Source organism: Poecile atricapillus, chromosome 2 (genome assembly GCF_030490865.1).
Source record: "Poecile atricapillus isolate bPoeAtr1 chromosome 2, bPoeAtr1.hap1, whole genome shotgun sequence".
NCBI lineage: Eukaryota > Metazoa > Chordata > Aves > Passeriformes > Paridae > Poecile > Poecile atricapillus.
The window spans coordinates 137,673,599-137,689,131 of record NC_081250.1 but is presented as its reverse complement, the minus strand read 5'-3'; the positions used below and the strand labels follow the sequence as shown (position 1 = coordinate 137,689,131).

At 33.4% G+C, this 15,533-nt stretch overlaps 1 protein-coding gene across 3 annotated transcripts in view; it reads left to right on the top strand.

The window, feature by feature from the left end:
* The window catches only part of CSMD3 (CUB and Sushi multiple domains 3), a 573,013-nt gene that overhangs the window by 381,783 nt on the left and 175,697 nt on the right, over positions 1 to 15,533 (top strand). For all 3 annotated transcript variants that reach the window (XM_058831785.1, XM_058831783.1, XM_058831782.1), the window contains one exon: positions 12,883 to 13,074. In XM_058831785.1, coding sequence (XP_058687768.1) covers positions 12,883 to 13,074 — 192 coding nt within the window. The remainder of the gene's footprint in view (positions 1 to 12,882; positions 13,075 to 15,533) is intronic.

The window sequence follows — 15,533 nt, the reverse complement described above, 5'->3', positions numbered from 1 at the left end:
TTACAGGCAGCAGGATGACAAATCTAAACAGTTAGCTAACTGTTATTAAATCCCTTTAGACATTTTATTGCTGAAACAGAAGAAATAATTGAACCAGGTCCATTTTGACCTTCTTTTTCCTCTGGTCAGTGAAATTTATATATATTTTTTTCAAGATTAGCAAGATCTAGTCTAATATCATTTTGTGTAGTAGCAGCAACATTTCTAACACGGGTCGACACAGAGACTCTTAATGTTAACACTGTTTGCCTCATTGTGCTTCCTGTGTATGATAGTTTTATCAGCCCTTGTTTTCCCCTATTCTCATTCTTTCTATGTCTATGAAAAATACATGTATGTGCATACAGTAATTTGAAGGAAGAATGAATTATGTAAATGGGACTACAAAGTGAAAGATATTTGATTTGTAGTGAAAGAGTGATTCTAGTCCATCAGTTTATTTATAGAGGTTTTAATCCCTTGGCTCCCAGGTATTTTTGCCATTTCACAACCATAGCCCCTTCCAGAGCCTGTTTGAGAGATTCTCACGTATGTGTTTCCATTCTGAGACATGATCTTACATTTAATGTTGAAGCCCGAGAGAGAGACCATTATGCACTGAACTTATTTAGGTAGTCTTTTAAGCTGAGTGGAAGAACAGATTGATGCAGAATAAGAATGAAGTTATAAGGAAAAATGGATAGTACATGGGAATAAAGTTATAAAACAGGAACTGATGAACTTGCAGTGATTTTTGTGCCTCAGCATTTCTCTTTCTCTTTAGTCCAGATTCTCAAAAATCAGTGATTCTTCTCAAATAGTCGATGTGGCACAATTTGGGTGTATATTCTCAGTAGAATAAGAGAGATTTTTATTTTTCTCCCCTAAATTAAGATTTTAAAAGTAATGTGCAAATGGCTACATAACCTGAATAACATATTGCTCAATGGAAATATTTCACTAAGCAATATAGAAAAATATTTGAGGAGATGGAGGAAAGAGAAGGACAATTTTTTGCAACTTTATTTCAAGTACTCATATACTTTCTTTGAGTACATAATGTTGTCTGAGTGAAACAGATGGTGTCTTCATACTCTAGCTACACTGTAATTAACAAAAAGAATCATCCCACAAGGGAGGTATCTGCTTTTACTTTCCCCTTGCCGTTTTGTGAAATTGGGTAAGAGTATTTAACTGGATTATCGGTCCTTTTACCTCAAGAGGAATGTTATTCAATAACAACGGATACTTTATGTTCAAACCCTTTTAAGACTTTGAATGCTTTATTTTCTTCTCTATTATATTCTTATCCTTTAAACAAAAAATAGGTTTCCAAAAATGGGTTAACCTTCCTATTAATTCCTTACAGTATTTTATTTCATTTTATAAATTGTTCTAACACAATTTTGCATCTGTCGTTTAATGAGTGAAAATTTTCACACTGATAACATGGTATAATTTATATTTGACTCCTCTATAAGCCATCCAATATAATCAGACAGCAAGTTTTTATCTGGAGATACAAAAGGTAGGTGAGATAGCATCCTTCAGCACTTTAAAAGAGGAAGGATTGATGGGAAAACCTAAAGAAGCTGAAATGTTATATAAAAAGTATAAAGAAAATTATTATTTAATTATTATTATGTATTACTGCAGGTAATATTAAAATTGTTTTTATCTAGGGCTGCCGAAAACAATCCTTTAAAAGTATTGGAAGTTGTTATTAATTTTGTAAAATTTAGACAATCTGAAGGGCAAGGGTTTCACAATGAGATTTTCCTTGCCCATTGTGTCAATTAGTCTACTTTGTTTCTTTTTGTTAGCCTGCCTTTTTTGTGGAGGAAAAAAAAACAAAACAACAAACCAAAAGGTTATTTGTATCTTAAATAGTAGAACTATTTTGATGGTTTAAACATTCATTAGCTCTTTCTGTAAGAAATGGTCTGGGTTGAAAGGGACCTTAAAGACAATCTAGTTCCAGCCCTCCAACTCTCTTGCCATGGGCAGGGACATCATTCTCTAGAACAGCTTGCTCAGACCTCCATCCAGCCTGGCCTTGAACTTATGGGTCACCCACAACTTCTCTGGGCAGCCTGTTCCAGTGCCTCACCATGCCCATAGTAAAGAATTTTTTCCTAATATATAATGTAAACTTACTCTCTTTCAGTTTGACCCTTGTCCTGCCACTCCATGCCCTTGTCAAAAGTGTCTCCCTGTGTTTCATGTAGGCTTCCTTCACGTAACGGAAGTCCACAACTAGGACTCCCAGTAGCCTTCTGTTTTCCAGACAGAACAATCCCAATGCTCTCAGCCTTTCCTCAGGGGAGGTGTCTTATCCCTCCAGTCATCTTGGTGGCCTCCTCTGGACTCACTCCAAAAGGTTGATGTCCCTTCTGTGCCGGGGACCACGGAGTTGAATGCAGAACTCCAGCTGGGGTCTCACAAGACCAAAGTAGAGGGGCAAAAAATTATTTATATGCTGAACTAAGGAATACTAGAGACTTTTTTATGGTTGACAAGGATAAATTTTTAATTTAACACAATTGTACATTACTCTGAGAGGAAGAAGTAAAAGTGATGAATTTCAGATGAAATAAGGGAACTCACCCTGATTGTTCTTTACTACTTTCCACCAACTATCCAGGGCTAGTGAAAATACAGCTTCTCCTATACTTCTAATGTAAACAAAGAAATAAATGACTTCACATGTCATCACTGGGCAGAGCAGAATTTTCTTCTAATATGTCATTTCTATTTTATGTGTCTTAATGTCTTTCATTTCTGTGTTAGACCTCTGCAAATGACCATGACAGTATCTTTTAATTTAAAAATTACAGCTTTTCAGTTTCTGCAGTCTTCTTTGAGACTACAATGGAGTAACATGATAGAAAACAGGGCCCACAAATCCTGAAAATAAAGTAGCAATAGATGTATAATAAAGCAGAGTATTTCAAAAACTTTATATATATGTGTGTAAAAGGAAAATAAGAACCTCTTGTGATTCAACAGTAAGATAAAAATATGAAGATTTTGAAATCTGTCTAAATGGCATGTGAATAATGTAGCTATAGAACAGATGCCAGAGGTCTATCCTTAAAGAGGTGTGAAAAGTTGACAACAGGCCAGAAGTTATATGTAAACAGGAAATACCTGTTGCAGCATATTTCCACTCAAATGTCAGAGGCAGAGCATGAAGAGCCCGTTCAGATTTATTTGGTGTTTGTTGAAAAACACCAAATAAATCTGCAGTATTTTTTTTTTCTTTTTAATCAGTGAATTCTGAACAAAATAGAAAACTAAACCTTCAAGAAAAGGAAAGGAGAAGGGAACAATCATGTGTTTGCCAGAGACACAAGCTGTATTTCTCAGGCTCAGACCAAAATATTAGGCACAGTGAAACATTTTCATCAGTTGACATTGCTTCATGTCACCAAGATGAAAGAAGTAGCTGTGAAAAAAAGACAGAGAACTGAAAATAGTTGAGTAAGAATACTAAAATGTAAAACATTTGCTGATAAAAATTGTGCTTTTAAATGTATGATTTTTAATCATTTTAATATGTCTTAAATGTGTAATATCAAGTCATATCCCACCAAAGTTAATCAGATACTTTCCACAGATTCCAATGGCCTTTGAATCTGGTATTACAGGGAAGTTTTCTCTCTGATAACTTTAACATTTCAGGTGCCATGTATCATTTATGGAGGAAGGAAGGATCATCTTTGAATGAAGATGATACTATGAAGTATTCACCTTTCACAGACCATTATTTCACCACTAATATCTGCACTACTGAATCACTCAGCATTACAGAATACATTCTGCTCAGATCTGAGTGCAGTCACATTTCTGACTAATTAAACATCTCACAGGATAGAGCATTTTTTTAGCATTATAGGGCAGCCAGTGCAGTGTAGATATTTTCTGAGTATTGGGAAGGGTTTGTAAATAGATGCTCTCCCAGTATTTTATATCATGTGACAGCAATTTCTTATGTAACAGGATATGCCTTAAAATGCTTGGATTTACTGTCAAACTGCAGCTGTTCCTCCTTATTTTAAGACTGGGTGAATAGCCCTTTGGAGTTACTTGCCTCTATACAGTACAGAAAAAGCCTAGAACAATTGAGGCAGATACCTGCTTGTGCTGCTTAAGTCTGACAATATTAATTTCCAGTCTAGAATTATAATGCATCATATTGCTTACATTGATTATTATGATGATTAAATGCTTATGTCAGCTTTCTATATTTATAATTTATAGCCACAATGTCTTCTAAATGTTTTGTGTTCAATTTTTTGGTTTTTTTGTTTTCTTTTTGTTATTGTTTTTTGGGAATTTAATTTGTACAAAGACAGACCTATTAGCCACAGTCACATTTAGAAAGATTTTTTTGATGCTGAACACCTTCCTGTATTTTTTTCTTTTTTTCTTCAACTTTCCACTAACAAAGATCTTTACTTCTGACATACTTTCCCAGAAGGTGATTTGCAAATGCATATGAGGAATTTTACTGGATTCTTTATCAGAATGCTGTTTCCTACCACTGTTGGTATAGGGATCACTTCCTAACATAACTTTCTTACTTATCTGAAGTCTCTGACATAAGATTTATTTTCCCTTGTGTCTGTTCCATAGTAGAAAAAAAACTTTTAATCTAAAATATTTTCACACTCTGGTTTGCTGATTTATTTCAACTGTGAGTGGAATCCTTTGGATTTAGAGATTTCAGGAAGACTGTTTTCCTATCAAATATCTGTGGATGTCCACACTTGTAAATGCAGCTCAGTGGTTTTGTTTTAGGTTTGCAATGAGTGTGTGTTTTCTTGTTTGGTTTTGGGATCTATTTATTTTTTTTAATTGTGGGGGTGGGTTTGCTTTGTTTTTAGAATCAAGAGGCTTAAAATAAAGAAATCATTTAATAAGTTTGTTTCCTATCTGCTGTTGCCTTTCTTTTAAGAAGCAGATACTAGTAAAAGGAATGATCATTTATGTCTTTCAATGACAAAAATGTCATTCCTGTCACGAATTTGTAAGTGACAATAACTTCTTAGTTGCTGACATCTCTTCATTCAGTAGCATAGAGGACATGCAAGCAAATACTGTGAGTTAATGCTCCCATGTAAAATGCCCTGGTAATGACTTGTAGCTAGAAAGAAATGGAGTTACAGCATTAATAAGTGAAAGCTGAAGTATCAAAAGAAATTGGTAACGTTATAAGTAATTTTAAAATTATAGATAAACAAATCCTCCTCCTCCATGTCACCATAAAAGTAACTTATTGTAATTATATTTAAGATTGAAATTCCTAATTTTAAACCTCATGCAATATAGTTTGTCTGAACACTTTTGATTTGTATCAATAGAAAGTCTTCTCATCTGTCCTAAATTTACATTTGTAAAGTTGATTTTGTCTGACTCATGACATGGCATTTCATTGACCCAAGCTTTGGCTGTCCAAGTGTGACTGCCAGAGTTGGTCCAGGATGGTTGGTTGGGGAAGTTTCATTAACACAGACACCAGCCTATATACAACATAAAAAACCCTGGCTGTGCAAGATGTTAAAGTTCTTCATTGAAGGGATGTGTATTCCCAAATGAAATTGTGATTCTGTGATTTATTCTTAATATTTTCCCATTTTAATCTTCAAACAATAACTGACAAACTTAGATAGAATCCATGAAGTCATGCAAAATCAACAAATGGAGCCTGTGGTTAGAATTTACTTAAGAATTACAATGACTGTGCTTCTAAATCTCTGTTAGGTCTACAGCAGAAAAGAAAGTTAAAAATAGATTAAAGAAATGCTATCAGCAGTGCTTCTGTTGGTAGAAGACAATGAATACGCTGTAGATAATTTATTCTTTCTTTTTCAGGAAAAGTTGTATAGAAGGTTGGATTTGTGATAGCAAATACCAGGCTGACCTGGTTCTCAAACAGCATTAGAGATTCAGGGAGACTGCAGAGTCCATACGGCTAGAGGTATTATGTGGGTTCTGAGAAAGCTTCAGTTTGGATTGTGCAGTCAGCCAGGACTGGTTCAGGCTGATGTGAGTTTGAAAGACCAGAAGTACTAAAAAAGCCTTTGTTTAAAATGATAGGAGTTTGGCAGCATATGTTGGTTTAAATAAGTTTATAATAATATTTTTGACATGATATGTGTTATGAAGAGCTTGAAATTTGGAAGTCTTGAAGCTGCTGGCCTAATTGTGGGCTCTGGGGAAAGAAAGAAAAAAAAAAAAAAAGAAGAATAAAAGGAAAAAAAAAAAAAAAGAAAATAAAAAAGGTTTTTTTTTTCCTGAATTCTCCAGGCTTGGGGTTCAGACTCTTTAATTATTTTTTATTTGGCATGCATTAGAACATAAAATTTAGAAATCACGCTTAACACCAAGAAATCCCAAGACATTTATTATATTGTTTCAAGCATCAGAGGAGTCTAATATAACCTTGTCCCACTTTTAATGCTGTGTTTCAAGGTATCTTCCCTGTGTGAAAATAGAGCTGTCCTTTTAGAACATTTCAGTCACCTGTAAAATTGCCCAGGCTTATGAACCATCACAAACTTTTTGACCCTGGCAGCAACTTACTGCTTTTGAAGCAAGAATAATCAATTTAGAATATTTAATTATCTGATTTATGAATTAAATATACTTTTTTGCCTTTTTATTAAAAAAATATGCATCAAAATTTTTTAGACCCCATGTAAAGGACACTTGTAGATAGATCTGTGTTTGCATCTTCTCTGGATATGATTGAATGCTGGTTTGATAGTTTATGTGGCTCCATAAGAGCATTTGCACAGTATTGTACAGCTTGTAAAGAGATGTTTTAGGATACTCCTTCATCTCCACTGCTCAAAACATATAAATGCTCTTAGGAAAAATTCAAACAAGTTGTGGGGGGAAGGGAACTGCATTTTTTGCATGGCATGGCTGCCAAGATTCTAAACAGGATTCTGCCCCACTTCATTCAAGTCAACTAGCAGGAACTGTGTAAGGTGAACAACTTTCCAGAGTAAGTACTTCTGCCTGTGTCATGGCACTTGTTTTCTGGAGGATTGGTGATGTCATATTCAAAGTCTAAATTAGAGAATATGGTTATATGGCTATCTGAGATATTAAATCTCACTTGTGGGTCCTTTGGTTATTTATGTGTTAGCACATCACACACAAGAACTAAGAAGACCTGTTACATAGATTGAAACAGCTGGTACGGAACCACTGCTGGCAACACTGTTCAGAAATACTCTTAGTTCAGAGTCATTCTACCGTAGTTTAGTAGTCTATCTTCAAATTTAGCTTCATCCAAATGAAAACAATTCATCTGCTCCAAAACCATGCCCTATTGTAAACCAAAACACAATCTGGAGTCTTTTTTTACAAACATATTCATCTCAGAAGTGTGCAGTAACTAAGTTAACACACTTTTTGTCACTCTGACCATGTAGAAAGACATAAAAACTCTGTATATTTAATATGTTCACTAATCTCACCCACTGAATAGTTGAGCATGAGCTGCATTCATACTCATCCTGGAATTTTTGTTCAAGAGTTGTCTCTTAATTCTTGATTTAGCCTAAATGGTTTGACTGATTGCAGTGTGATTACTCTAAACTAGCAGTGCCAAGAGAAAAAAAAAACAAACAGGTTTCCAAATTTCTCTAGCTTCATTAGGGAAAAAAGCTCTTAGCTGATCACTTACAAGTCTGAGCTACACACAGAGTCACTCTTGCACCTGTTATGCTGCATATATTAGGTAATAGACACATCTGAGGTCTATTTCCCATAAAAATGTTTTTAATAGGCATTTAATGGATTACATTCATAAATCACAGCTTACTAGTTATTCAAGACAATATTTCCTAAATTATTGTAATAGAATAAAACCCAAGGAATTATTTTCTTACTTTATCAGCTCTAATATGTCACAAAGAACTTTAATGCTTATACATGAACTTATGGGAAATTGTGATAGCAGGTAAACTATCAAAGACAACAGGAACTTTATAATTCCCAGAATTTTTCTTTACTCCACAAATTTTCATGGGGAATGATGAAGGCAGTGATTAAGGTGCCTGAATATATAACAGGAATAAAACCCCCACTTCTTGTACTAGAATATATAATTAATAAATTGTATTGACACTTAAAAAAAGAAAAGAAATTAGGCTGAAGATAGGCAATGAAAAGAAATACTAAATAATAAACAGATTAAAGAGGCAAAGAGGGTTGAGAATGCAGGGCAGAACACATAGATGACCTCTCTGAAATAGAAAAAACTGTAAACATACATAGCTTTTAAGAATAGTAATGATGAGCTGGAGTCAAGCACATGAAAAAAACCCTTATGACTACAGAAAACATGGCAGAAATCTGTGATTAAGAAATCCACTTCGAATATATGGGTAATATATGTTAACTCTCCAAAGATGCATTAATTCTATAATTACATGCAGTACTGAGCTATTCTTTCTCCAATCTCCTTCTTACATAACTATTTTTTAAATTTTTCCCTCAAAAAAAGAAGATATTTATGTTTGAGCATTGTTATTCTGACAAATTTATTTGCCAAAAAGAATTACACCTCGTTTTTGAGGTAAATATATAACAAGCAAGTAAAAATTGAATTTACCAACAGATTTATTCTCAAAATAGAGATTACAAATTTAATATAAATTACTACATCATTTCTGTCTCATTGGAAAAAAAAAAAAAATATCATGTGTTTCCTTCTGTTCCAGTGCATGAGAATGTTAAGTGTTGAGCTTAAGTAAAACTTTCTCCCTTATGATACTGATCGTAGAGAGAATCTGGGGAACAAGCTAATTAATAAGATACCTAACTTGTGCACAGCCAAGATTAAGTTAAATTAATCCCACTCCTAATTAAGCAAGTTGTATTTAGATATGTGCTTACAAAGCAAGATATGTGGTTTTCAGAAATACCATGAAGGAATAATTTATTTATGTTTTAATCTCTCTGTAGTTGTGGAACTCTGGATACCTTCTCCTGGTTGATTCTCTTTAAAATGAATTAGACAGGAAAAAAATGAAGATTAAGGAAACTCATTTTTAGGAATTCTGTAATGCTCACTACTTCCACCACAAAGCATGGTGACATGCAAGAAAAAACAAATAACAAACAAACATGCATATATATATGAAATTCTACCATAATTTATATACATAAGCCTTTACCACCATTTAAAATTACCATTGAAGTAAAATAACAGCTTAAATTTGGTATCTAAATGTCAGTTCTAGTTGTTGAAATGCTGTGTGGAAATATGTTGAAATGGAGGTGAAAGACACAAAACATTTGAGTCCTTGCTTTCAACAAGAAAAAAAAAATGCAGGTTGTTATATAGATATAAGTTAAAAATTTAGAGCAAATGATGTTTCAAAACCTTGTATATGTATTTGAATTGTCCAGTGTGCATACCTATCTAAGGCTATTACTTATTTTTGCCCTACCACATCTCCAAAGGCTGTGTGAAAAATTGCACTAAGTACTCCAAGTTAGTAGCTTTGTAGCTGTACAGGGTGCTTTCACTAAGAACTCATCACTGCTTTATTGTCTTGATGATGATACTGAGGATAATGTCATGCAACTATGCGAATAAATAAATCACAAATCATGTAGTAGCAATATTATGCAGGATTTTTTTTCTCTCTTCTTTTAAGTAGCACTTTACAGAGGAGATAGAAGCAAAATTTCCCACAGATTAAAGGTAAATCTAACATAATAAAAGACTATTTATTTATGCTAAAGCAAAGTATATCAAGTACTTTTAAAGGTGTGGGCATTCTTTCCCCTTCTTACATCCTATTCATTCAGAAGAAATTAGTTTATTTTTTATTAGCCTGTTGAGAAGCTCACCTGGTCTGTTAAACCCTTCATACTTTTAATAGAATCTTGCAAAATGCTGAATAAACTCTGAGAAAAAAAAAAAGAATTAGACTTCTAGAAATCATCAGTTTAAAAGTCTAAAACCCATATGATGACATAGTGGGAGCAGAGAAGCTCTTTTGCATTTTAGTATTATAACATAAAAACCAATCTTAAAGCAGTGGTTTTATTTTTAAATTAGATCTATGTGTATTTAGGGTGACTTTGCAAAGTTTAAAAATATTCATGGAAGACTTTAAGTTGGAAAGTCTCTCTGGAGACCTCTAGTCCAATTGCCTGGTCAGAAAACTGTTAAACAAATAACAACCCTTCTGTAAAAAAAATAAAAATGAAATGTTTGACCACACTTGAAGCAAAACTGTATTTTCTTTTATATGGCTGGAGTTTTGCTTGTTGCATCCTCTGATTTCTTTGTGCTTTTGCTGCACACATGCTTCCTGGAAGAGCTTTTGCCCTCTCTATTCTTTTTCCATAATGCTGCTTTCTGGTAAATTGTTTCTTGGGATGCATTTCCTTTTTAGAACCTCATGAAGTGTCTCTCAGGTTTTTTTCTCCAGCCTACTGAGACGTCCCTAAATAGCATCCCTGCACTAGAGCATATCAACTGCTCATCCAGGGTCTGTAAACTTGCCAAAAGCTAACTTTTTCTCATTGTCCCCATCTTTAATGAATATTGAAGTCAACAACCACCTCTGAGGGACACTGCTGCTAATCAGCTCCTGCCTAGGTTTTAGATCATGGACACTCTTTGAACCTGGCACACCAACCTGTTTTCCACCCATTTCATACTCCACTTATCCAATCCATGCTTCATCAATTTGGCTACAAAGCCAAAAGAGCAGGAGGTGGATTGAGCAAGCGTGAAAGCATGCAAGATGACTACTATACAGGACAAATAAGGGTAAGGTTATAAGTTTGGCACACAGATCTCATATTATAAAATTAATTTGCATAAATGCTACTAAATGATTAAAAAACCCAAACAGATTGTATCAGAAATTCCTGTGTGCCCCCTTAATGTCTTTTTCAGCCATATCCAATTATTTTGCAGAATGATGCAATCTAGTAAGAGCAATATGATGTACAGACAATAACAAGCTTCGTACCAACATCTTTCTCTCTTTGGCCCTTCAAGATTGATTGCAAATTCTGAGTAAGAATCAGTTCCCATTCTTCTGGAATTGCATGTTTTAGATAAAGCAGAGAACTGTTTTTTTTGTTTATGGCAAAATTCAAGGTAGATAATATTAATGTGGGCAGAATGCAGTTTCTCTCCAGTATGCACTGCTCTGAATGGCCAACACCAATCAAAAGCTACAGTGCATCCTATGGTCTCAGCAGGGAGGGATGCACATCAATATATGTGCTGAGTTTACTACTAGCTACAGTCTAAGTTTACCTTAAGGATTTTTTCTTGTAGTTCTGACCTGTATTAAGAAGCTTTTGAAGCTTTTTATATTTGATGAAATTTTGTTCAAGTATAATTTAGCTCTTTTCTTATTATCTTGTATGCAACATTTGCAAGACCTGCTAGTACAGTGCAGTGAATTTATTAATTTCATATTTTAGTAATATTTTTTCTAAATTTAAACCCAGCAGCATATTTAGAGATACAAATAGGAATCATGATAGTGTCTAAAGCAGAAGTTTAAATAAATTGCATGATAATATAAAAAAATAATTATATTCCATTTATTATGAAATATTTAAAAGAAATATATATTTAATCCTTGAGGACTAAGAAGGAAAATTTTCTCCTTCTGTTCATACTTTCTTGTATGTTTTTTTGTGAGGATTTATTTGTGGGGATTTTTTTTCCCCATAGTCAGTACTTACTATGTGTAAAAACAACCTCATAAAAATCCCAATAACTGCAAAGAGACAATTATATTTTTAGTAAGTACGTCTTAGAAAGGAAGGTACTTGGAGGGTTTTGTTTTTTCTTTAGAGAAATAAACTGTTTAGACCAAAATCTGCTCTTCAAAAGCATTGCAGATACAAAACCCACACACATTTTGGATGAATAGATTGCTGTCTGCTGGTGTTACCTTCCCAGAAAGAGGGCATCTGAATTAAATCTCAGTACCACCACTTTGTGTTTATGTTACACAGATTGCTGAGCTCAGTGGGACTACTTCCACAGGCAAGTCTGACATTTGGTATTTATTTGTAATACATATAACATGTTTCAGTTCTATAATGTTAGTAAAAAATAATATTTAATTAAATAAATATTGATGTGCTTTTTGCTTAAGCATACATATTTCTGTGCATAATATATTTATTATGTTGATCATGAGGAAAATGTCTTTAAAATTTTTTATACTTTTTCTTTAGTCATTGTGATTGTATTTTATCTTAATAATAATTCATATTTAAGCATTATATATAGCTGTACATTCTCTCAGACTAAATCCATATGTATTTTTTGCAGTGATTTCTTTATTATTACTACAAAAGTCTAGTGTTGTAGATAGGTCATGTGCAAGGATATAGGTATGAGTGATCATTGAAATTCACTTCCAAGGACATGGCTAAGTGTGACACCATAGATATATTTATGAACTACAGAATTGTGAAGAATTGAAGATGTGTGCAAGCATACCTTAATCAGAAAACCTGAAGACCTTAATCTGCTTTTAATATTATTAATATTAAAAATTGCTCAAAGTTAAAAGTGCAAAATGTCCAGGGTAATAAGAAATCTCCTCCTTTCCTTTTTATATAGTATAGTGCTTCACAGAATTTAAAAAAAAAATAACTAAAAGAAGAATCAGGCACTTTTAATAACTAAAGGAGGTAGCAAGAATTAATAGTACAAAAGCAGCAGATTGTTGGATGACTTCTCAACATTTTTTTAAGTGATTAATAAAATTCTGAATTTGCAGAGCTTCCTGATTAGAAAAATGTAACAAAATGGGGAAAAGAAATGGATTGAAAAGCTGTTGGTTTTTTTTCAAATATTTATTTATATTTTTTTCACTTTGCTGCTAGGTTCCGTAGCCACTGCATGTCGTGATCCTGGTGTCCCCATGAATGGAACTAGAAATGGTGATGGAAGAGAACCTGGAGACACTGTCATATTTCAGTGTGACCCTGGCTATGAACTTCAAGGAGATGAGAGAATAACCTGCATTCAGGTAGAAAATCGGTACTTCTGGCAGCCAAACCCACCAGTCTGTATAGGTATGCAGAAAAATATTAAATAATGCTTTTCTAAAAATAAAAATCTTTATGTAATGAATCACACTGTTCTCGGAACTTGTTTAAAGAAAATACATGTACTGCGCATTTTAAAAATTATTTTACATCTCTGATAGCCATAACCAAAACCTTTCCTCTGTAGTTGTTAGTATAATAGTTCTCATTCTCTCCCTCTCAGGGCCATCTCATTTATGATTTGATGATCTGGCACACAGAAAGCAAATAAGTCAATGTCAATGATTATTATCTTGGTAGTCTATTCTTGGACAAACATTGTGGGGAGGAACTTGCCAGAGATTACAATTGCAAGGAGCACTGTACAACTTTTGAACATTCTCTTTCCTTTAATAAACTTAACTTGACCTTAGCTGTTACAAACAAAATCTGCATTCTATTTGCACATCCATGCATGCACACCACCTACCCTGTTCATGCATATCTGCAGACAGGTGTTTGCAAACACTACAGTACTGACTTGGTGTCTTGGCTATTCTACTTAATGTGTTAAAGTATTATTTTCTTTGTTCTTACTCTCCTTGCTATGCCTTCCTGTGTAGTGTGAGTTTATGTGCTTGAACACAAGAACTGTCTAGACTATTTCCTGGAAGACTACAGTAAAGAAATATTTTATTGCTCATCTCTTATAAGTCTTATATGCCAAAATATGAATTCTATAGTAATGGTAACTGAACATCTGTAGATATCTAAGTGAAAAAGTAAAAGGAATTCTAGGGCTCTGGGACCTAGATTTAAAATATTCTTCTATCATGCTGGCCTGATTTGATATTGCTTTGATATTGACTCTAAAATATATGTCTCAACTGAAAAGTAATTACCCTATTATAAAGCAGTACTAGCAGTTTAAATAACTATCAATAGTGAGTTGATGATATTAAAAAATAGATTAAATGTAGGTGTACATGCTCAATTGATGTTCTGTCCATAGCACATATTAAATATGCATAGACTTGTTTTTTAGATGCATGCATCCATAAGTTCCACACTTCATGCAAAATATCTACTGTATACAGAGTAGCAAGAATGCTTATTATGATGATTTATTTGTCCAAATATCAAGCATGAAGTTATCCTCTATTGATTTCCTATAATGATGCATTCTTGGGGAATATGAACTGCTAATAGACTAGAGTGTACCAACCTTGCCTTAGAGCTAAGTGATTTCAAAACTGTGTTGTAGCTCAGTACACCCTGAAGTTCATTGATTTTTTTCCTCATAACTTGTAATATATTCATTAATATTGCTTCCATCCCTGTAAATCCAAACTATACAATACATACCTTACACATAACTTCAACATCATAATTTATCAAAGTTTTAGAAAAACAAAAACATAATTTTGATGAAAGAATAAGAAGCAGAAATAATTTCTAAGGTGTGTAGTTGTACCATGTTCTAGATCTATTTTATCAGCTCTTTACACACCAAAATCTCTTTTCAAACCTCCTAATTATTAATTTTCAAAACTAGGTAAATGTACTTTTAAATTGTTCTTACCTGTGAGAGTGCCTTGTGTTTTTTTAATTCCCTTAGTCTTGCCTTGCAAAATTTTAAGAACATCTTCATTTCAAAGGTAATTGCAATGGGAAGATAACAAAGAATTAAATAATGATTCATGTATTTGAATGAAAGATAGTAATTATAAACTCTTCTATACTAAAAGTATTCTCAGAAACTATAAATTTGAGAGCATATGTCTGCCAAAAGAAAGTCCTTTGGCTTATGCCTGGGCCTCACAAAATAGCTACATGTTTTCCATTTTAAAGATTTTCTGGATCCAATCCTGCTTAGATACCAGAATCCTAAATCAGTGTATTTTCTTAGTTTTCTTATTTTTTTGACATAAAAAATTCTGGCACGCAAAAATACTTTTTAGGATTGAGGTTAACTATACATTTAGGAGAAATACAGACTGTCTCCCAGAGGTTTCAGACTTTCTTCGGAAATTCTTAGGTCAATTTTTTTTCTTCTGGCTTGGTTTTGCTTGTTTCTACTATTTTGTTTCAGGCAAGGTCTTGCTTTTCATATTTATATCTATAAAAAAGGTTTTATTGTAAACAGTTAATTCTAGTGGTGCTTTCCTCAAAATGACCTATATGAAACTAATATGAAGTAAAATTTCAGAAGTTTTTCATATTTCTTTATGATTATTTAAATTCATCTTCAGATTCGATATATGGAAGAAATTTTTTACAGTAAGGGTGGTAAAGCACTGAAGCAGGTTGCCCAGAGAGGTCTTTTTATCCCATTCCTGGAAACATTCTAGGTCTGATTGGACAAGGTTCTGAGAAACCTCATCTGTTTGAAGATGTCCCTGGTCATCACAGAGAGGCTGAGCTAGATGATATTTAAAATTCCATTCAAACTCAAATGATTCTTTATTTAATATGTCTTAAAAGAAAAAAAAAAAAAAAAAAAGGCA